Here is a 24,460-nt window from a genome sequence, read left to right on the forward strand (position 1 = left end):
GAAGACCCATGATCCACATCCCAAGAGATAGTCCTCAAATCATAGCACACATTGTGCCTGGCTGGACAACTCCTAAGGAATTTATTGTGACCCAGATACTCCTTCCTTCATCATGATATACTGTTCTGTTGGAACAAAAGTCTCTCACAGAGGAAAAAAGCACACACAGGATAGGAGCATGTTGGCATGATGTAATGACTTTAGGGGCTGTGAGTTGTTCACTGTATTGCAAAAATGCTCTCTCTGGGGCCAACATGAGAAATTTCTCCTAAGCAAATATGTTGTTTTACTTCATGATATGGACACTATGATTAATGCTCATTGACCATACATTCACATTTCTTTTTTTTTTTTCAATATTCTGCCTGCATTTATTCTGCATTATAAGAATTATTATTCTTATTTCTTATAAATTTTTAGAATGCCGCTATTTTAAAAAATTAATTTAGGATCAATCAACATTCTTCATGTTGCTGCTATTTATGAGTAAACAATTCCTCTTGTTTCTGAACAAGTAAAATTTAAATACAGCTCTAAGCAAAGAAAGCCATGATACTTTCAGGTCTTGATAATCTGGAGATCAGCTTTTCTCTATCTATCTATCAATAATAAAGCCAGGTCCCCCCAGAGAGATGCACCAGGCTTGTCTCAATGGTTTGACACAGTTCTTTCAAACGATTATCTCCTCAGGTAAACATGCTCCTGTTATAGAAAGCTCTAGATAACTCCTTACATGCTTTTCTTTTTCATTTGAATATGCAAATTTTTCTCAAATAAACTTTCTCAACATCTTGGAATAAATTGATACAATGAAATACAAGTTTCACTTGTACCCAGTCTACTCAGCAAGAATAAAACTCACAACACTTCAAAGGAGAGCTTTACAGCAGCACTCTAAATTGTGGGAGCACATGTAGAGATTTACAGGTAAACATTTGCTATAATTGATAACAAAAGAAAAATCAGCTTATTCTGATTTCACTTGACAATTATAGGCATTGTCCTTACATAGCAAGGTACTTGAATATATTTCTTCAAATTCCATTCCTGGCACCATCCATGAAGTTATGTCTGTCCACCCTGAATGTATTTTCACTCCCTCTCAACAATTCCAAGCCATTCATACCCCAAGCTCGCCCCTCTAAATGTGATTATTTTATACTGACAAATGTATTACTTCAAACTTTCCTCTTTCCCTATGCTTCATCACCAGTTATTTTTGTTGTTTGTTGTGGTGGTGACTTTTTTTTTTAAACACTTCTCTCTTAGGGAAACCAGTGTGACTCAAAGATCCGGCTCCCAAGAGAAACTGATAGTGGGTTGGGTATTTGTGCCTCAGCAACATCAGGGGCCAGTGGACAGTCTCCTGTGCAGTCAAATAGTTTCTTTCCCACTAGAAAGAAACTTATATGTAGCTTTGACTTGAGAGATGATGATAAGTTACAGAACAGAAGACTCTGAATTCCACCTTCTAAAAATATACATCTTCTGATTGAACATGCAGGTACTGCTCCTGCTTTCTCTCTATCCCTCTCATCTCCGTTCAAATTTCTACCAAAATATTTATATCAGATATTTCCTCCTTCCTGAAATATTGTTTTTTAGTCCACATCATCTCACTCCTATTCTAAGTTTCATTGAATTGTAATATGACTTATAGAATCAATATGACATACTTCTTTTTTTATATTTTCGATCACTCTGTATTTTGAAGATTTTTTCAAGGTTCGTTTGTTTCTGATCTTTATGTTCTCCAACTTGTTTTAAATTTCATTTTTCTTTGCACAAAGTAGATATCTGTCTATCATTCCCACAGTATGTGAGGACCTGATACTGTTTTAAACCAGAAGGGAATGTTCTGCTGTGGTTCTCTCTCCTTGGTTAATATTTTCCTTCACATTTGAAGTCTCCAGACAATGCCTACTCTGTGAGGTTGTGTTCAGATTTAAAAAGATCTTAATCATGAATCTGAACAAGAGGATGGCACAGATGAGCTGGTGGTTATAAATTCTGAAATGAAGCTGTGTGAAGACTGGCCAGGTTGTTCAAAGGAAAGGGGGGACTGAAGGAGCAATGTGCAATGAAAGAAAGTAAGGAGTGAAGGCAAATTTTATTTTAAAATAAATGACAACTTAGGCAATAGAGGGCACTTCCAATTAGGTTAAAATGATTCTATCTAGGTATAATATCTCTAGCTTTTTCCACAACATTTTCTATTAAGCAGGTGTAGCAGTTTGATATGGTTATGAATTCCAGAAATAGATATTGGATTACGTTTGTAATCTGATCTGTACCTGGGCCTGATTGAGTTATGATTAGGGCTTTAATTGGGCCACATCATTAGGCCCCAAAGGGTGGGGACTCACAGATAAAAGCATGGCAAAGAACATAGTTGAGAGCTTTTAATGTTGGAGTTTTAATTTTGGAGTTTGATGCTGAAGACTTAAACTGGAGCCTTGGGAAGTCAGAATGTAGCGGAAAGAGAAGCCAACCCCAGGAAGGAAGGAACCTTGAAGCCAGAGTAAAGGAAGCCCCAGGAATGTAGGAACCCATGAAGCCTGAACCCTCACAGACGTTTGCAGCCATCTTGCTCCAAATAGACTTTGGTGAGGGAAGTAATTTACGCTTTATGGCCTGGTATCTGTAAGCTCCTACCCCACGTAAATTTTTTAAATAAATTTTTTTAAATTTTATAAATTTTTATAAAAACCACCCAATTTCTGATATTTTGCATCAGCACACCTTTGGCTGACTAATACAGCAGGTATATAGTATTATAGAGAAAAAAAACATTGGGCTGGAAAAAAAGAGGTTTGACTTTTGGGTCTGTCTTTGTGAATGTGTTGCTGTGAACACACTAGCTAGTCATTTAACCACACATGATTATTTACCAGTAGAATGTAGTGATTGGATGAGTTCATCTCAGAATTCTTTCTCACTTCTAAACAAACCTGTAATTCTGATCTTAATACTTTGTTTTGTTTAAAATATGTGTCTACATTTCATATTTGCAGCTCTATCTTCCCCAGGTCCTAAATGACTGACAAATTTTAACTGTCCTCTAGGAAATGATGGGAAAATCTTCTGGGCAATTGGTTTCTGAAGAACTCTTGTAAGCTTTATGAAACCATCAGTGTTACCCAAGAAGACAGAGGAGCCAAACACATGGACTTTTTCTCCCAACAAGCTTTATCAGGTCTTCAGGATTTCTTCAATAATGATACACTCTAACTCCAAATGTTTGTAACAGAATGGGTGGGACTTTCTTCACTTATCTACATACTCACTTTTTATGTATACCTGAATTGTTACCAGGAAATACAAGCATGTGGAGAAGTATTATTAAATGCAATTTCTTTATGTATATGTAGAACATTATTTTGTTTCTTACATTAACAATTTAGTCCCCATCTCTAGAAAATCCATTCACCAAATACTTCTTAAACTCCTTCTACATGCCAGACAATACAAGAGGCAATACAACATTGAACAAGTCAGAAAGGGTCCCTACACTCAAGGACTTTAATTTTACATTTATGAATAAAAATTGGAATAAGGTAAGTAAAAATATTGCCTGGGGATGAGAGGTTTGATTTAGATCAGTTTTTCCTCATTTTGTTAGGCAGTGACTCACCTGTCAATTAGCTGAACCAGACTAGTGATCTCCAACTACCCACTCCATTGTGCCCTTACCTTACTGCCACATCACATGCTTGAACCCTTAACTCTTCTTCATTTTTGCAACTATTTTTCTTCCAGCTGTACTATTACTTTCCCATCCTTCCTGTCAAAATATATGTAAAACAGGGTATTAAAACCCAACCAAAGTTTGTACCCTTAGGTGTTCATAATGCAGCCATTTGTGTAGGTTTAAACTGTGGCAGGCAACCTGCAAAGATGTACAATTTTCCACCCATTACTCTTTTGGTCATCATTTTATTCTCTGTGTCTTTTTTGTTGTTTAGGAATCTCTTTTGTTCATTCTCCTGTCTCTCTCTTTTTCTCTTTTGTCCTCCTCTTCCTTTACAAATTGTATCTTGAATGTTTGGGTTAATAGTTCAGATTGTATGGGATTTTCCTCTTTAATAAACTTTATCACTTCACACTCTAGGGCAAACTTTTGGCAGCATTTAGCAAACTAAAATACATCACTTTGGCAAAACTAAGTTAATAATAAGAGGAATTTCCAAATCTGACAAAGTAATTGAGAATTTAACTGCATTTATACAACACCCATTTTCATGATGAGAGTCCTGGAATGCTTGATTTATATAGTTTGTCTTTGAGTAATAGGGTAAAAACATTTTTTCTTAAGCAATCAACACGATTCTTCAGTTTCAGCTTTATTTCTTCATAGACATTGAATTGGATGGTGATCTAAGGAAATCACTAAAATACCTTCAGCTCTGCAAAGTAGAGAATATTGCCATGAAACTTTCCCTACGTCATTCCCAAAATCCTTTATGCCTATGCTCCTGTGAAAAGAATGATTTGAATATAAGTGAGAAATTTGCCACTGGGAGTATGAATGTATTGAAAAGAGTAAAAAAGAAAAAAAAATAATGAAAATAAAGTGTCTAATTCACTGAGAAAATACTAGAAAGAATATTTAGGAGAAGTGAGTAGAAACAATATAGAAATCAGTTGAAAGACAACAAAAATAATTGCATATTGTGGAAAACGGAAAGAAATCAAGTGTGTTTGTTTCCAACCACTACATTCATCTTAAAGTATTATCTCTTCTTATCCCATTTCATCCTATTCTCTATTTCTTGGGCCATTAATTTCATCACTCTTAATACCTCCCACTGCAATATGACCAACTCTGAATTAGATGAGATCTCCAGATCATAATTCATAATTATCAGAATTCATTTCAAGTGGCCAATACTAGTCAAAGAGAGTCAAGGGAGACATTTTGTCAGTTGTCTGGATGGTATGCCTAAAGAAGTTTTAATTTCATTATAATTTATACAAAGCCTAAGAGGTTTGATCAAAACTCTCTACTTATTTAGCTATAATATTCCCATGATAATCTCATCTATGAATCATTTTCAGACAGTTTATGAAAATGGCTGATTGGATGACAGAAATATTAGAATCTTTTATTTCCTCAGTTGCTTTGAGGTCTAATAATTATAAGTCAATCTTGGTTTTCAAACATTCTTTTTAAAACATCCATTCCTTCCTTCCATGCAACTTGATTTTTACCAAATTTATGATATAAATATAAAAATATGTGAATTGAAAGATATTTAAGAATCTAGGGAGAATTTTAAAAAGCTGTAAGAAAATCAAAAGCAACCACTCTCCTTTAAAATTTTGGAAATAAGCAATTTGTTTCTTTTCATAGCAGTTAATATTATAATGGAAAAATTTCCTAATGCTATTGCAAACTCTTTCATAATGGTTTATTTTAATGATTATATTAAATTTCATCATGTACATATATTATGATACATTTAAACCTACTTCTTATATTTATTGTTTCAAATTTTGCCTCTATAAGTGAAGTGTGATGAACATCTTGTATTCTAAATTTCAGTATAAATAGAATTCCAGGAGTATTATCCTGTCAAAAGATATAGATTCATGATTCTTGATGAAAGATTTCATGTATTCTTTAATGTTTCAATCAGTTATATCTTCCTTCAATTTATGAAAGTGACTATTTCACAGCAACTGTGCCAGTTTTGATAAATTTTACACATTTTTCTAAGTTAATAGGAAAATAATAGCATCACATTTTATTTTGCTTCTTTGATTTCTAATGAAGTTACACAAATACACATGCATGTTTTGTTTACATGTCTAAATAATCTCATCACATCATTTGTCTGTTTATATGTTTGGTCCTGGATTTTTTTATTAGTTAGTTTGACTAGAGTATGATGGTATACTTTTTTATCTCTACATAGCACTTCAAATTAAAGCATGTTTTATGTGTTGGTTTGGTAGATAATTTTTAATTATATGTAAGACCTAGCCTTCAGAGATGTTTTAACTATTATTGAGTATTTCTGTTCTCACTTATAATTTTTTAAATTATATTTTTAAAATTTGCCTATCTTTTCATTTTTTAAAAACACCTTTTATTAATGTTTATGAAATCTTCCAATTTTCTATGATTCTATATTCATTTATTCTTTTTTATCTTTGTTCTTTTCTTTCACTTGAATACCTTGAATTTATTATGTGCATGTTTTTCTAATTTCTTAAGTTGCCTGATTAGTTCATATATTTGAACACTGAGAAAATTTAAAGCAATAACTTTGGTCATAGTACATTAATCTCTTTTTTTTTGAGATGCCATTATTTTGTAAATAGTCTACTAGCAGTTAAAATAGAGGTTTTGTTAATAAATTATTAACATCTGGCAACATTATTTTCAGTGTCTCTAAGCTGATTACTTCTTTCTTCTTTTTTTTTTTTTTTTTTTAGGTCATTTCAGAGTCTTCCCTTCTTTATGATTCAATGGGCCAAGTAAATGATTCTGTTGTAACTGACTTTGTATTACTAGGCCTTGCACAATCCTTGGGAATGCAATTTTTCCTTTTATTCTTCTTCTCTTTATTCTTCATGGGAGTTATTCTGGGAAACCTCTTTATTATGTTCACAGTAATTTTTGACCCTCACTTACATTTCCCCATGTATATTCTGCTGGCCAATCTATCTTTCATTGACGTGGGCCTTTCATCTACCACAGTTCCTAGGATGATCTCTGATCTTTTCAGTGAATGTAAAGTTATTTCTTTCCATAATTGCATGATGCAGATGTTCTTTATCCATGTCATGGGAGGAGTTGAGATGGTACTGCTCATAGCAATGGCATATGATAGGTACATAGCAATATGCAAGCCTCTCCATTATCTAACTATTATGAATCCCAAAATGTGCTGGTTTTTGGTAGCAGCTGCTTGGATCACTGGGGTGATTCATGCTGTGTTTCAGTTTGTTTTTGTTATAAACTTACCCTTCTGTGGCCCTAATAATGTGGGGAGCTTTTACTGTGATTTTCCTAGGGTTATGAAACTTGCATGCATGGACACTTACAGATTAAAATTTGTGATCACTGCCAACAGTGGCTTCATATCTATGGGCACCTTCTTTTTCTTAATTGTTTCATACATCTTTATTCTAGTCAATGTCCGACAATATTCTTCAAATGATTTATCCAAAGCATTCTTCACTTTGTCAGCTCATGTCACTGTAGTGGTTTTGTTTTATGCTCCATGTATTTTTCTCTATGTATGGCCTTTCCCTACTAAGTCATTGGATACATTTTTTGCTGTCGTGGATTTTATTGTCACCCCTGTCTTAAATCCTGCCATCTATACTTTAAGGAACAAAGATATGAAAGCAGCAATAAGAAGACTGAGTCGACAAGTCGTAAGTTCTAGAGACATGACATAATGAATTTCATTCATAAGAGCACAAGGTGAATTCCAAGGACAATCAAGAACACCATGGTCACCATGAACACTGGAATGCTTACATTTTCATTATTGCCTTTAAAAGGCTGAGAAGTCTGCAGAAATGGAAGCATTGAATCCAAGAATTTCATTTCTTATGGTGTTGCAAACAATTCTTGCTATCATAAAAATAAAGTATTATATATTTCTGTTTAATCTACATACCTAAATTGTAGTTCACCAGAAATGACTACATTAACTTCTCTGGAAATCAATACATATTTCTTCTGGAAATTATGTGAATCCAATGGATAAAGTTGCAGCAATAGCCCTTATATAAACCAGCAGATATTAAAATCAAGAAAACAACAATTCTCATCCTGACTGTTAGATAAACAGGAAAATCAGTACAATGTTACAAGCCTTAAGTATTATTTTCAGTACAATTTATTTTGTAAAATACTTTAGTAATAGACTCTCACTTCACATTTTACAAAATTTGACTATGTTCCACTTTTTTCAACAGTAAAATTTTGTTGCCTTTGTAGTCTTTCTCAAAGCATTTCTTGAAGCTTTTCTCAGTGAGGCATTAAGGAAATGACTAATTCAATCTAAACAAATCATGTATAATTCTAAAGCATTGGAAGGGACTTATTTCCTAGAGAAGGGTACCCCATTCAGATTTCAAAAGTTCATTTAATGTGTCTGAGCTTAATTAGAGTGCTTAAAACAAAGATGATTTATCTTTAATGTAAACTCTGGAAGTCTTACTGATCAAGGAGCACAATTTAGAAGTCCATTGGATCTATTTCTTTAATTGATTTAAGGAATATTAATTGCAGTGACTCATCTCAGTTTTAACTACTACATGATAATAAAAGCTGCTTAATGAAATGATAAATAAGAGCTCAGATTTTCTTATTGATCAAGATATTTTTTCCAATATTTTCTCCACAAGTTGGTCATCAATATGCAAAGCTTTTCATAAGATCTACATTATTTAATGCCTTGCTAAATCATCTGGAATTTAATTTTCAAATTTTATCTTATTTAATTATTTTAATATAATTCTTCAAAATTCACCTTTATGCTCAGTGAGGGAGTAAAAATATCTAAATGGACCAAGAAATTGCAGCAATAGCCCTTGACTCAAGACTTTGTGTTTCACCTATTGACCAAGCGAAAGCCTGTGAGACTATAAAAGTTAGGCTCACTACCCACAACTTTGACTGACTATTGCCAGATCTCTTCAGGGGTCTCCATTTTCCTGAAAGGCTGATAATTTCCAAGTGATTTACTAGTGAGGACAGTTCATATAAATTTCATTCTCTTGGAAAATTTATGCTTCAAGAGAGAGTAAATTAACAGGGACATCTGCATTCCTCTTTACTCTGAAAATTGCTGTAGCCTCTTCCAGTTATGAAAGAGGTAGGTGGAATGATGAAACAGAAATATACTACCAGAATGAATTAAATTGTAGCATTTTATGGACAATAGATGCTTCTATTATTAGGAATACATTTTGCAGAATTCATTTGCAGGTTTATCTTCAGTTAAAAATGGAAGGTGAAGGTTGTTTACTTAGCAGAGTATGAATAATGTTAGAAAAGATAACCCTCGTTATGCTTCACTGGCTACAATTGTCAAACCTTTCTCCTGAATCTTCTATGTTAACCTTTCGTTTCCATTTGTGAGGTCTTTTCCACATCTTCCCCCAAATTTAGTGTTATCTTGCCCAATCCCTTCCTTCAATTCTGAAACCTAGTTTTGAATATTTCTTTCACATGAAGATGCAAATCATAGAGATGGGGGGATTTTGAGAGTTTTGAGCCAATTAATTGATTTTAGAAACGGGAAAATTGAGGCCCAAAGATTTTGAATGACATGCCCAAAATCACACAATGCATTTGTAGGGCCAAAGAATAAGAGCAGGATAATGAGGAGAAAAGTATACTCTCCAAGTTCTACGGAATAACTGTGAGTAAAGTAGAGAAAAAAATAGTACTGTTCCTTCATGAAATTTGGGAAGTGTAGCCTTCTATCCCTTCATGTATCCTCAAGAACTTTATCCCATCAATTTCCACTTCTCACTTTTATATCTTATTTGCCCATTAACTCCTGCACCTTATCCTTTAAGTATTCTTGTGGCCATGCTTTCTGTTCAGGATACCATTCCATTTCTACTTCACCTCACTGCAAAACTTACTGAAAAAGTAGTCTTATTTTTTCTCCTCTATATATAACTGAAATAGCTCTTTCAACCCATGCCTAACAAGTACTTTTCAAGCTCCCACAAAGAACATAACAACTTACAAGGATGCCCCAAAATACTTGTATATGTCTAAACAACTCTCATCAGCCCCTACCTCCTTCCAAATACATTCCTGTTCTTAAAAGTGATTTGTGTATTACATATTGCTATACTAGTGTTTTTTATGATTATTAACAGAGGTAAAGCCATCACAATGCTCCTGATTACTCATCTCCTATAACCTGTTGACAATTTTCTTATGACTACCTTAATAACAGCTATTTTATTTTACCACTCTTCATGTGTTAGAAACTTTATATATGTGTTCATGTTTGATCCTCAAAAAGCTCCTCTGAAGTAGTGCTATTATTACTCTTTTTTCCAGATGTGGCAATAAGACTTAGAACAATTAGGTAACTTGCTCAAAGTCATCTAGTGTCATGGTAGATAAACCTGCAACTTGAACCCAGACCACCTAGCACACAAGCTCACATGTTAACCATGCTTGATGGGCTTTCACAAACCTCCCCTTGCCACTTTCTTTCCTCACACAAGCACAAACCAGTTTGTTTCCTCTTGTTAGGCTTAAAACAATAACTTAGCTTTGGTTCCAATCTCTCCCTATTCCAACTCACTCTGAGGCCAAAGTTAATTTATTAAAAATGTTCATAATTCTTCAATAGTTCCTCATTCACTTCATAATAAAACATTAATCCCATAGTAGGCTTTCCAGAATCCTTTCCAATTTTATCTGCAATTAACCCTTTCACACTTTTTTCTGTGAAACTTTATTGCATTTCCCTCACTGTTTGTCACTCCACCTCTGATTTCCCCTATTCCTTTATTTTCTTTCTCACTTATAAAATATTTATTTTCTGTTGCTTTCTTTCATGTTATTTCTAATTTTCATCTTTCATTTTATTTTGGCTTAATATTTTGCCCCTAATGCTTTAATATCACCAGGTAGTAATTATAAATCCCATCCTTTATATAAGGTATTCTATCTCCTAACTTCTCTTTTACTGTCCTCATATACTTCAAACTTCCCTAAGGTTTAATCTCTAGATCTGTCTTAGATTTTATGTTTCCATCAAAGCTTCTTAGAGAAAATTATTTTGGAGTTGTATCCCTCTACCACCACCCATGGAATATTAGAGCAGTAGAAATTATGAGAACTTTTGATCCAATGCATGCATTTTAAAGGCAGACAAATAGAGGAATACAGGAAACTCAAATTTAATCACATCATTTTGGTTATAATTTCCAGCATATAAGTAAAATGTTTAAATGATTATTGGGAAACCATGTTTCTCTATGAATCAGAAACTGCTAAATCTTACTACTAACACTTAGCTAAATCTCTTGAACACTTACTAAATATAAAACTCTATGTAAAACATTTTACATACAGTACCTCATTTAAAATTAATAAAAGCCTTAAGAAGTATATAAAATTATTATCCATATTGTACAAAATGGAAAATAAGGATGAAAGAGGTTAAATAAAGTATCCAAGTTTTACAGACTGCACAGAAAACTCATGCACTCAGGGAGTAAAACTGTAAATGAGTTTTTTAGTTTGATAGAGAAAAAGTTTCCAACAGCCATACACAAAATCATTGTGATTCTGCACTACTAAGAATATTTTTTTAAATGCATGTAATAAGAAGCTTTTATAAACAGGACATCTGGTACTTAAATACCTCTCAATTTGGTAGGAAAAGACTTGTAGAAGATAGTACATTTTTTGAACATTTAAGAGCTAATATAAGTACTATAGAATATAAAATGTTTTGGAGTTCAGAGAGAAAGGAGATGTATTTAGATTGATGACAAAGACTTAAACTACCAGACATGGTAGCATAAGCAAATGTATTTTTAAGAATAAGCCTAGTATAAGTAGAGACACCAAAGAGATGTGAATAAGAACTATAAGGCATAGGCAGGGTAATACTGTTGGATAAAATTGTAAGTTTAGATTGTGTGCATTTTGAGAGGTTTTGTGTAATAAACCATAGAAAATCATAGTAAGTGTGACACAAAATGAATTTAAGTCTAAAAATTCTGATTTACTTTTCATTCTCCTTTCCAAGGTAACTGCAGAAGCTACTTCATGGAATAAGTCAATAAGTGAAACAAATCACTCTATGGTGACCAAATTCATTTTTCTGGGACTTTCTGATTCTCAGGAACTCCAAATTTTCTTTTTTGTGTTCTTTTTTGTATTCTATGTAGGAATTGTATTTGGGAAACTTATTATAACTGTGATTTATGACTCCCATCTTCACTCCCCCATGTACTTCTTGCTTCCCAACTTCTCACTTAATGATCTGTGTCTATCTTCAGTCACAGCCCCCAAAAAAGATAGCTGGCTTTTGAGGAAGAACAAAGTCATCTCTTTCAAAGACTGCCTTGTTCAGATATTTCTCCTTCACCTTTTTGGTAGGGGTGAGTTGGTGATTCTCATAGCCATGGCCTTTGACAGATACATAGCAATGTAAACCGCTTTGCTACACCACAATTACACATGGCAGTATATGTGTTGGTATTGCAGCTGCTTCATGGGGAATTGGTTTCTTCCATTCAGCCAGCCAGTTGGCCTTTGCAAAGAACTTAACTTTCTGTGGCCCAAATGATGTGGACAGCTTTATTGTGACCTCCTTAGGGTCATCAAACTTGCCTGCACAGACACCTTCAGGTTGGATATCATGGTTGTAGCTAGCAGTGGAGTGCTTACTGTGTGTTCTTTTGTGCTCCTAATCATCTCCTACACTATCATCCTAGTGACCATCCAGCATCACCCTTCAGACACATCACCTAAGGCTCTGTCAACTTTGACTGCTCACATCACAGTAGTTCTTTTGTTCTTTGGACCATGTATCTTCATTTATGCCTTGCCATTCTCCAACAAGTCATTAGATAAATTTTGTGCTGTATTTTATTCTGTGGTCACCCTTCTCTTGAACCCAATTATATACACACTGTGGAACAAAGACATGAAAGCTGCAAAGAGATGGCTGAGAAAAAGGAATGTCAATTCTAGAGTAAAATTATAGATCTTCTCTAACTACAAGAATATTCTGAGATAAAGCATAATATATAGCAAAGTAGGTAAATCACTTAGTAAAACTCATAAAAATTGTACCTTTCATTTCCACGTCCTAGGAATTTTCAAGGAGTTTTCACATACACTCCTTCAATTTATCCTCAAAAACCCCATACTTCATATTTTTTGATACAAATGCAGAGTTAATATTATGCTTTCAAAATATTACCTCATCTAATTCTCAGCACAATGAAAGATATAAATACATTAGTTTTTGTGTACCCCTGCCTTCCTGGATGGGTGATCCTGAGGGAATTAGAAGGAAGGATATACCAGTCTGGCTTATAAAATTTTAAAATTTTTACATGGCTCATTTGGTCTAAAACCTTCAAGTAAGCAAGTCCTTTCTGTCTAGCTCAAAATTTTGCTTAGGGATAAGAATATACATGCTAACTCTTAGGAAATTAAAAAAAATAAAAATTCTTTCCATTGTAAAATTTTACTATAGTTCACCTCCTACCACTACATCAACCCATAATCCATGAACGCATTGTAAGAGTGACAGAAAAAAGGAGACTGCCAACATTAAACTTGCCTTGGGGGCACCTCATATCTTGTGATATACAGCAACTGATCATAAACAGTAAAAAGGTGTTTATTGGGATCTGCTGCCTGAATATGTTGGCCCAAACTGAATCATTTGAATCCATCCACATCATTTTCCATAGTTAGATTTTAAAGGCACAGTCTCTGAAGTCAGAAAGATTCAGGGTTCAATTCAACTTTTTCCTTATCATGACTTTGCACATTATTTAAACTTCTTAAGCTTCAGTTTCCACATCTTTAAAAGCGAGATAATAATACTTAGACACATATATGGTTGCTGTGGGAAAAGAGGTCATAGATATAAATCACAAAGTACATTTTGTGGCATACTTCTACCTCTTAAGAAATACTAGGTATACTGATGATGATATATAAATCAAATATATCAACAAAGTCAAAAGTTCTCTATTTTTCTTTTATATCCCAATGTGCTTGAGAAATATGATACATTCCTATCATTAACAGTTGCTCATTTGGGGTATTATACTTGAAAGTGGAAGTGTGTATATTTATGAGTAAGTGTGTATTTTTATAATCATTCTATACCCAATCCTAGGGAGGCATGCCAAAAATTCAGGATAGATGTCAATGGAAATATAAATTGAAAAACTATTTGACAAGTGATTTTTTTTAAAAAAGATTTATTTTATATATTTCTCTCCCGCACACTCCACCCCGGTTGTCTATTCTCTGTGTCCATTTGCTGTGTGTTCTTTGTCCCCGTCTGTTGTTGTCAGCAGCATGGGAATGTGTCTCTTTTTTGTTACCTCGTCTTGCTGCATCAGCTCTCCATGTGTGTGGCGCAATCCCTAGCAGGCTGAAATTTCTTTTGTGCTGGGCAGCTTTCCTTACGGGGGGCACTCCTTGCGCACGGGGCTCCACTACGCGGGAGGCACCCCTGTGTGCGGCACTCCTTGCGTGCATCAACACTGCATATGAGCCAGCTCCACACGGGTCAAGGGGGTCCGGGGTTTGAACTGCGGACCTCCCACGTGGTAGACGGATGCCCTAGTCACTGAGTCAAGTCCGCTTCCCAACAAGTGATTCTGATAAATATCTACTCACTCCAGTGAGAATCACTGAGCCTGGCTAAATGAAGATTAAATATTATAAGTAAAGAAAAAGTATGGTTTGAATTAATACATAAGATTGTCAGATGATAGAAGGGGTAAAAATAAACCAGAAAATAAGAAAATAAAAAGGTTAAAAACACATAAGTGAATTAGTATATAATAATTATAGCATCTCAAACCAACAGGAAAAGAAAGACTTTTTGTGATGGTGGAATAATTCTACAGTGATATGTGAAAAGATGTATTGGATCAATTTCCCACACAATGTGTCAAAATGATGTTTAAATGAGTTCAAGTTATAAATCTAAAAAAATCTTAAGACCAATCCTGTTCAAATCTTTCCAAAAAATTGAAGATGACCAAATACTTCTTAACTGATTCTATGAGGCCGGTATCTCTATACTACCAAGCAAGATAACAATATCACAAAAAGAGAAAATTACACAAATATTCCTCATGAATGTAGATGCAAAAGTCCTCAACAAAATACTTGCAAACTGAATCCAATTCCACATCCAAAGATCATATCCAATGATAAAATGGGACTTGTCCCATGAATGCAACAAAGGATTAACATAGAAAAACAATCTATATAATAATATATTAATAGAATAAAATGAAAAAATATGTTTATCTTAATGAACACTGAAAAGATATTTGAAAAATTCAGCACTATGTGCTGATAAAATCTCAAAAAAATAGGAATAGAAGGGAACTTTATGACAATGATTAAGTGTATATATGAAAGCCCCAAAGTGAATATACTCAACAGAGAAAAACTGAAAGCTTTTCCCCTATAATCAGGAACAAGACAATGATGTCCGTGGTCACCACTGCTATAAAACATTGTACTAAAGTGCTATCCTGAAGAATTAAGGAAGTAAAAGTAATGAAAAGCACACATGTTGGGAAGCTAGAACAAAAGGTATTTCAATTCATAGATGACATGGATGTCTATATAGAAAAACCCAAAGAATCCACAAAAAAGCTCTTAGAGCTAATACATTAATTCAGCAAAGTAGCAATTTAGAAGATCAATTCTCAAATATCAATGGTGTTTCTATACACCATGAATGAATACTCTGAAAAGGAAATCAAGCAAACCATTTCATTCACAAGAGCAACCAAAAGAATAAAATATCTAGGAATAAATTTAACCAAGGATATAAAGGACTTGTATGTAGAAAACTACAAAGCATTAATGAAAGTAATTAAAGAAAATCTAAATAAATGGAATGATATACCATGCTCATATATTAAAAGACTTATTTTCATTAAGATGTCAATATTTGGGAAGAAGATGTGGCTCAAGTGATAGGGCTTCCACCTATCATATGGGAGGACCCAGGTTTGATCCCCAGAGCCTCCTGATGAAAAAAAAAGAAAAGAAAGCGTGACTGTGTGGTGAACCAAGTGCTCATGTGAGTGCCCATGTGGTGAGCTGAGTGCTTGCATGGCAAGTGAAGTGCCCACATGGCAGGCTAAATGCCCATGCAAGTGCTCGCATGGTGAGCCAGTGCCCACACTGAGAGCCAAGTGCCCATACAGTGAGCCAGTGCCCACGCAAGTGAGTCATGCAGCTAAATGATGACACAACAGAAGAGAGAAGAAGGGTAGAGTCAAGGTGAAGTGCAGCAGAAACCAGGAGTTGTAGTGGTACAGCTGACAGAGAAATTCTCTCTACATCAGAGATCCCCAGGATTAAATCCTGGTGAATCCTAGAGGAGAGAAAATGAGAAGAGATTACAAAAAAGGAAATAGATGCAGAAGATCACACAGTGAATGGACACAGACAGCAAAAACAGCAGGGCAGGGGAAGGGGAGGGGGAAGGGGAGTGGGAAAGGGAGCAGAAAGGGGAAAAATAAATAAATAAATCTTTTTTTAAAATGTCAAAATTACCTAAAGCAATTATATGGGATAGAACTGAGAGCACAGAACTATGTCTAAACATCTATGGCAAACTAAATTTTGACAAAGATGCCAAGGCCACTCAATGGAGAAAGAAAACCCTCTTCAACAAATGGTGCAATGAATACTGGATATCCACATGCAAAAGAATGAAAATGGACCTTGTCCTCATGCCTATACAAAAATTAACTCAAAATGGATCAATGACCTAAATATAAGATCTACAAGTACAAATTTCTTAGAGGAAAGCATAGGGAAATATCTTCAAGACCTTATAATAAGCAATGGAATCAAAGATTATACAATAAGCATGAGCAACAAAACAAAAATGGATAAAGCGGACTTCATCAAAATTAAAAACTTGTGCATGAAAGGACATTATCAAGAAAGTGAAAAGATGACCACTGAAATGGGAAAAAAAAGTACTTGGAAACCATATATCTTACAAGGGTTTAATATCTAGAATATATTTTTTTAAAAACCTATATCTCAACAACAACACAAAAGACAAACAAACCAGTTTAATAAATGGGCAAAGGACTTAAATAGACATTACCCCAAAGAGGATATACAAATGCCAATAAACACGTGAAAAAATGCTCAAAATCAGTAGCCATTAGGGAAATGCAAATAAAAAACAGAATGAGGTACCATCTCTTACTCATTATAATGACAAGTATTTTTAAAAATGTAAGCAAACAGAAATAACATGTACTAGTGAGGATGCAGAGAAATAGGCACCTTAGTACATTGTTAGGTGGAATGTAAAACAGTTCAGTCACTGTGCAAAACAGTTGGGCAGTTCCTCAAAAACTTAAACCTGTGACCAGGCAATCCCAATTCTAGGTAAATACTCCAAAGAATTGAAACCAGGGATTCAGGCAAGCATCTGTCTGTATACCACTGTTCATAGCAGCATTATTCACAACAGCCAAAAGATGGAAGTCAGTCAAATGGCCATAAATGGATAAATAGTTAAAATGTCATTTATATATATCTTGGAATATGTTCAGTCATAAAAGGGATGAATTTCTGATGCATTGTTCAACATGACTGAACCTTGTAGACACCATATTTAGTGAAATAAGATAGACACAAAAAGGCAAATATTGTGTGACCTCATTTTTAGGAAATAACTAGAACCATAGTGATAGAAAATAGAGTAAAGTTTACCAAGGAGGAGTTAGAGCTGGGAAGGGGAGTTAATGTGTAATGGATACAGAGTTTCCATTGGGGTGATGTGAAGGTTCTGGTAATGGATGGTGATTAGGTTACTGTAACATTGTGAATGTGATTAATGCCACTGAATTATATGCTTGAGAGTGGTTGAGTTGACAGAATTTATGTTGTTTGTATATTTCTACCACTCAAAAAGAGAGACTAAAATGACAATGACAATTAAATGCAATCCATGATTTTTCAATAGAACTAGTAATGGAAAAGTGAAGATCTAAAGTGACATTATTGGGACATATAAAAACAACCCGGACATTGAATGTAAACTCATTTTGCTTGTTTGGTTTTTTGTATTCATTTTTTGTTGTTTTTGTTGTTGTATTGTTGAGCATTCTTTCAGGTTTTTATAGTTTTTATTAACATCTATTTAGTAAACAATTGACCTAATAGACAACTGAAAGTAAAGACTAGATCTCTTGAAGTGCAAGGGCCAAAAGAACTTACTGTAGTTACTTAATTTAAAAAGCAAACATACAGTATGACTAGGGTTACACTAGTTTAAAAATAGGCCAAATACTGATACTGCATTCCCTTCATGCTAGCATTGTTCATTTAAAATAGTGAATATCAAACTATGTGGGCTCTATATCTAACCCACAGAAAGTCCACTATGAATCAAAGATCTGTGTATCAAATATCCACCTCATGCATACTATAAAAGTTTTATTTATGCCCAATTATTCAATCAAAAGTAATGTAAATTTTCAAATTATAGTGCATATTTTCAGACAGATGAATGATGAATATCAATGTATCTAAATAGGAAATAAATGACAATCGTATCTACTATATCAGAAAAGAAAATAGAATGATCTTTCCAGATGTGTGTACTCATTACTATAAGAAGAGGTATGCAGGTTTTAAGGTTTCACAATCAGTTGCCAGAAAACAGCAGTTACTCCTGCAGTATTTTGTTAGCATCTGACTCAATTTTAGGTTACATGATTTAATAGACCTTATATAACCATTTGCTAGCTACTTTATAGTGGCTAAATACTCATAAAATTTCTAATTATTCTGAGATTCCAACATAAACCTTAGAATCATTATCAGAAAGAATAACAATGTGATAGAGAAGACCAGCTAATCAACATGACTGAAGATATGCTCACTTTTCAAAAAGTAACCTGGTCATTTGGAGAAATCATGGTTGTAATTTGGGGAACACTCTCACCTGGGCCACTGATGTGGCCAAGGCACATAATTTCTAATTAGGAACATTCAGATCAGGATGACGTTAAGCCAACTCTGAGGAGCAGCTTATAAATTTCCAAACTGACCTTCTTAGGCAGGCAGGCAGCATAACTGTTTCAATGAATTCTTCTCAAAACAGTTTCATATCTTACCAACATCAACCCAAAGTTTGAAGTTACCTCAAAACCCAAAAAAGCATACAGGAGCAGAAATGAGCAGATGTGTGGACTCTAGCACATTCTTATTGCTGTATTGAATCTGAAGATGAGCACGTCCTACCCACAACAGTGTTGTTCCAGGAGGCAACGTGGGTAGACTGGTAAATTAGAAAACAAACTATTAATTGCACAATTAATAAAAAAGTAAAAACATGTCTCAAAATCTATATTAAGCCCATATCCAAAAGAGTCTTACATGTCAGTGATGTGCTAGCCTTGGAATTCTGTGAAATAGCTGTGCATCAGACTTACTCTGGTATACCGGCATGGGTACAACCCACTTCCTGGTTGTGGAAAGGTAAATATGCTGCACGTGGCCATGATGGTTTCTACTGAGTGGCAAATTTCACAGAAGTTCCAGGACTTTCATGTCAGGATCATTCCTCATGCAAAGTTTGATATAGGGGAAGATAAAATGCTTTATTGGTCAATAACTGAATTTTTTTTTCAAGTAGTGGGTTTCTTGTATAGTTCTATTACAATTGGCCCGGGTTAATTTCATCCATCTCCATGAAATCAAAATACTTGGTGCTGGTAAATCTTTTCTTAGACTTGTAGTGTTTGAATTCAAAGAAGATAGCAGAATCTTTGGTTAATTTTTCAACATGCCCCTGGAGCTCAATATCCACATTAAAATGAACACATGTATCTTATTTTCTTGAAGCCACAGGAGTATCTTGCACAGAACTTTAATCTAAACCATTCAGATCCTTTACATTAAGAGTAACATAGGCATCAATGCATTGCCCAGCATCTTTCAGACCAATCTTCTCAATTCTGATTGTGAGTAATATCATTCCTGGTTTTGATGATAACCTTGGTAATAAAGTACTGGAACTCTTTCAGGAAAGGAATCAGGAGTCCCAGCTCCAACACCACCCTCCTTTTCATCTTCTTCAAATTCCAAATTCTCTCCCTTACCAGGTGTTAAAATTCTTTTTAATGGGACATTCTGAATGTCATATGGGAATTCTCTATTATAAGTAAGAAAATTCTTTAGGATTGGTTCTAGCTTTTTCAAATCCTCCAGTTTAATTTCTTCTTGGGACAGTGTGTACTATAAGGCTGCACTTCACAATTCCAAGCGTGCTACAATTTTGCCTATTATTTTCTTTAGTTCTTCTGTGAATTTGGAATTATTATGTTGAGTTTGGGCCTCTTTTTGAGGATGTCTTGCTACTATCTAATTCTTCTCTATCACCTCAACCAGCTGACCCTGTTTAGTGCCTCTCTAAAACTGGCACCCCAGTGCTACAGCAGACTCCGGGTCACTTCTGAAATGGCCCGTCATCACACTGTGCCCTTCCACCTCTACCCCAGCAAGGCCAGGATCTAGGATGCCATCCTTTCTGGGCATGGCCCTGACATTAACAGGGCCAGGAGGATCTGCCATGGTCACCACAGCCACCCACACAGGAACTACCCAAGTCATTTGCTGACACTGAATGTAAGCTTTTAATCAACGTTAAATTTTTGAACTTGACAACTGGACTTAAGGAATGTACATATATGAATATCTTTGTTCTCTTGAAATATCCATTGAAGTGTTAAATGTTCTAAGAGCACAATTTATACAACTTAATTTCAAATGTTTAGATAATAGATAAATTAGTTTAGATTAGATTAGAATGATATTGATATGTGGAAGGAAGGGAAGGAAGCAGGGAGGGATGAAGGGAGGGAGGGAGGGAAGGAAGGAGGGAGAGATTAATAAATTCTTATAGTTCTGAGGCTGTGAAAATGTCCAAATCAAGACAACATCTGAGATGCTGTCTCACCGAAGATTGGCTGTGGGTAATCAGGAACATGACAGGGGATAATGGTAGCTCTTTCCAAATCAAGGCATCAAGTAAAGCTCTCTCCTTTATCACAGCTATGGGCAATCAGGCATATGACTTGTCTCTCCCCTATCCTCCAGATCTCTCTTTCAGCCTCTCAGGTGCTTTATTCCATGCTCTGTGCTCCACTGATTCCAGCTTCCAGCCTCTGGGAACTTTCTCTTAGTCCCTCTGGGCTTCTCTGTCTCTATCCCTTTTGTTTCTGTATGTCACTGCTTTCATAAAGGACTCATGCAAGAGGAACAAGACCCACACTGGGTCATGCTTCACTGAAGCAATCCAACCAAAGCTCCCTCCCCAACTGAATCCAAAGCAATCAAAGTGTCCCACACACACAGGAATGGATTAGCTCCAAGAGTATGATATTTTCTGGAATCCACTGAAAGTTTCAAACTGCCACATACCACAACTGTGGTGAAATGTAAAAAATTTGTGGCTCTAAGGGTGTCTGGGTGGTGAGTATGTTGGAGTTCTCTGTATGGGTTTTGTATTATTTTTACAACTGTGTAGTAAGTTTGGAATTATTTCTAAATAAAGAGAAAAATATATTAAAACTTTGTGACATTTTCATTTGCCATTGTCCCACCCATTCCCCCACTTCAGTGGTGGTCTTAAAGACAGCAGTGTGTCCCCAGTGTGGACCCTAGTCTTGAGAACACATTATTCTCTAAGAATTATGTTGATCTGTTTTAACCAATCTGAGCACTCCCTAAGGACTGATACCAGACACCATTTTTCACATAAGTTGGAATTCACTCAGACTGAAGAAGCAGTGTATGTTCCTCAAATTCATTATAAGGTAAACATATAACCCACACATGCCTGGGGCAAAAAATTACAATTGAGACAAACTATTGAGAAAAGAAAGTCTGAAAGGAAAACTGGGAAGAAAGTTCTTTGGGAAATTAGGACATTCAAACATGTATACAGAGGAATTTAGAAAGCCACTACATGCCCAGGCCAGGATGCATGCTCAGAAAAGATCTGAGAAGATCCTAAGGAAGTAAAGACTAAGATGTATATGTAAATGGCCTGCTAAATATTAAAGTAGTGTCACAGCACAGAGAAAGTCTGAAAAGATTAAGAGAGTTCTTTATTTTATTTTATTTTTCTTATTTACTCTTACCCACTGTTTCTGTCTCTTTCTCTCTTCATTAATTGCAGGAAATCTCTGTCAAAATGGTAGCAGAAAACAAAGTAAATGGTTAAACATTTCAGAGACAATATATGCCAAAAAGTACAGAATTTAGAAAAATCCATAAATATCCATAGCTCACAGCAAGCAACAAAAGCAAACCATTAGAATGAGAAATAATTTAACTTCCTTGTTATTGGGTGATAATATTCAAAATGGCCAGCTTTGAAATCTAGATATTTAGGTTACTGGACAAAGACTTTAAATCAAATTTCTTTAGTAGGCTCCAGAACTAAAATGATGGACAAAGAATTAAGACCTGAAAACAGTTTTGGAAAATATTAATAGATAGAAATTACAAAAGGAACCAAACAGGAATTCTGGAGCTGAAAAATACAATAACTGAAATGAAAACCTCGCTAAAGAGTTTTCATAGTGGATTTGAGCAATCAGAAAAAAAGAATCAGTGAACTCAAATATAGGCCCTTTGAAATTATTTAGTTTGTGGAGCACAAAAGAATGAAGAAATATGAACAGAGTAGAGATAGAATATTTTCCAGGATAGACAGTATGTTCCACTATGTATTAGTCAGCAAAAAGGGTGCTGATGCAAAATACCAAAAACTGGTTGGTTTTTATAAAAGGTATTTATTTGGGGTTGGAGCTTACAGATACCAGGCCATAAAGCATAAGTTACTTCCCTCACCAAAGTCTATTTGGAGCAAGATGTCTGCTGATGTCTGTGAGGGTTCAGGCTTCCTGGGTTCCTATGTTCCTGGGGCTTGCTTTACTCTGACTTCAAAGATCCTTCTTCTGGAGCTGGCTTCTCTTCCCCCTGTGTGCTGACTTCCCTGGTCTTCAGCATCAAACTCTAACATCAGAAATCCCCAACTCTGTTCTTTGCCTTGTCTTTTATCTGTGAGTCCCTACCCACCAAGGGGTGGGGACTCAGCACCTTAATCATAACTCAATCATGCCCAGGTACAGATCCAATATTTCTTTTTGGAATTCATCAATTATATTAAACTGCTACACTCCACCTTCTGAATTCCAAAAAGACATTACAATATTAAATTTAAAAAAAACATTTAAATCTGTTACAATGCAAGTACTAAATCATATCACAATCAATTTAAAGAAATACAGTTTGTCCTGGGGCGAAGTCATATCTGCTGTAGACCTTTGAAATTACAAAACAATTTATCTGTTTCCAATACATAAATGGATAGAAAATGGATAAGCATTTTCATTACAATAAGGAGAAATTGGAAGAAAACATGAGTTACAGTTCTCTGCAGTTCAGTAGACCTGCAGGGCATCCTTTATTCAATTTCAAAATCTGAGAGTCATTCTTAAGATGATGGTTTCTTCTTCTTGGGGCCATATGGGGATCCACCCTTTCCACAGTCTTGCCAAATGGCCATTTTCTTGATTCCACCCTCACCAAGCATCTGGGTGTAGACCAAGCTCCAGACCTTTCCCTCCAAGAGTGTTGGGGTGATTGCCACACCTCACCCAAACTTTGGGTTAGAGTCTTAACCCCCTTAGTACAGTGATGTGAAGACAACATTCCCCCTAAATTCTGGCATACAGGCTCAACCCTCTCAAAGGAATGGGTTGACCACCTGGCCTTCCTTAACCTTTGGGGGACAGACCCACCACACTCAGCTGGTGGGGTGCTGACCTTAACCACCCTAATCTTTGGGGAATGTGCCCCCACACTCTCTGTACCCTGGGGCAGCAAAACTCCCAGAACATCAGGCAGGAACATTCACTCTCTTCAACTTCTGAGACCAACTCACCCTCTCTGTACACATGGGTGGGGTTCCTCTCTTGGTCCAAGGTGAAGTCTTAATTCCAGATCTCAGTTTTCATGGTTTTCCTCTTAAAGTTCTTTCTCCTTCAACCTCTCCTTTCCATGTCCTTTTAATTCCTGACTGGCAGTGATTTTGTTCATACAGCTCTTTCAAAAAGCTTACTGGTTTAGCAAGCAGGAAGCAGGGATCCAAGCCATCAGACAGTAAGACTTTCCACAAGTCTTTCCAACATAACTGCATTTTCCCTCCTGAGTTCCAAGTTCCAGTTTAGTTACATCCTCCAATTGGGCATGTTCACCTGGGAACCTGATTTCCAGAGGCTTGGAGTTTTCAGAATCAGTTTCTGTTTTCTTTGTGCCCAAAAATTCAGTTCTCAGCTTATCTCATTCCTCCAGCATTCTGCTGTAAGCTACAAGCAGAGGCCAAGCTGCATTCTCTGGATTTACATTGGAAATTTCCTCAGCTAAATTCAATGAGATACCATCTACACTCCTAGACTGGCGGTCATTAAAAAAATAGAAGACTACAAGTATTGGAGAGGATGCATAGCAATGGGAACCCTCATCCTCTGCAGGTGGCAATGTAGAATTGTCCAGCCAATGTGGAGGACAGTTTGGTGATTCCTCAAAAAGTAACTATAGATCTGCCTCATGACCCAGTAATTCCCTTGCTGAATATAAGCCCAGAATAATTGAAAGCAAGGACACAAACAGTATATGCACGCT

The 24,460-nt window shown here is 35.4% G+C and overlaps 1 protein-coding gene and 2 pseudogenes across 1 annotated transcript; 2 read left to right on the plus strand and 1 right to left on the minus strand.

Moving 5' to 3' along the window:
• The first annotated feature begins 6,474 nt into the window (after positions 1–6,474).
• On the plus strand, positions 6,475–7,413 carry LOC101426240 (olfactory receptor 4F21-like). Its single transcript, XM_004475492.1, has one exon. The coding sequence runs from the start codon at positions 6,475–6,477 to the stop codon at positions 7,411–7,413; it is 939 nt and encodes a 312-aa protein (XP_004475549.1).
• Positions 7,414–11,810: 4,397 nt separating this feature from the next.
• Positions 11,811–12,719, plus strand: LOC101425801 (olfactory receptor 4F5-like; annotated as a pseudogene).
• A 6,603-nt stretch (positions 12,720–19,322) lies between these two features.
• Positions 19,323–20,223, minus strand: LOC101425345 (axin interactor, dorsalization-associated protein pseudogene; annotated as a pseudogene).
• Positions 20,224–24,460: the final 4,237 nt, after the last annotated feature.

Source organism: Dasypus novemcinctus, chromosome 3 (genome assembly GCF_030445035.2).
Source record: "Dasypus novemcinctus isolate mDasNov1 chromosome 3, mDasNov1.1.hap2, whole genome shotgun sequence".
Taxonomy (NCBI): Eukaryota; Metazoa; Chordata; class Mammalia; order Cingulata; family Dasypodidae; genus Dasypus; species Dasypus novemcinctus.

What these genes read in the sequence shown, in the direction of transcription:
- LOC101426240 (XM_004475492.1), top strand. Translation starts at nt 6,475, where the DNA reads ATGGGCCAAGTAAATGATTCTGTTGTAACTGACTTTGTATTACTAGGC.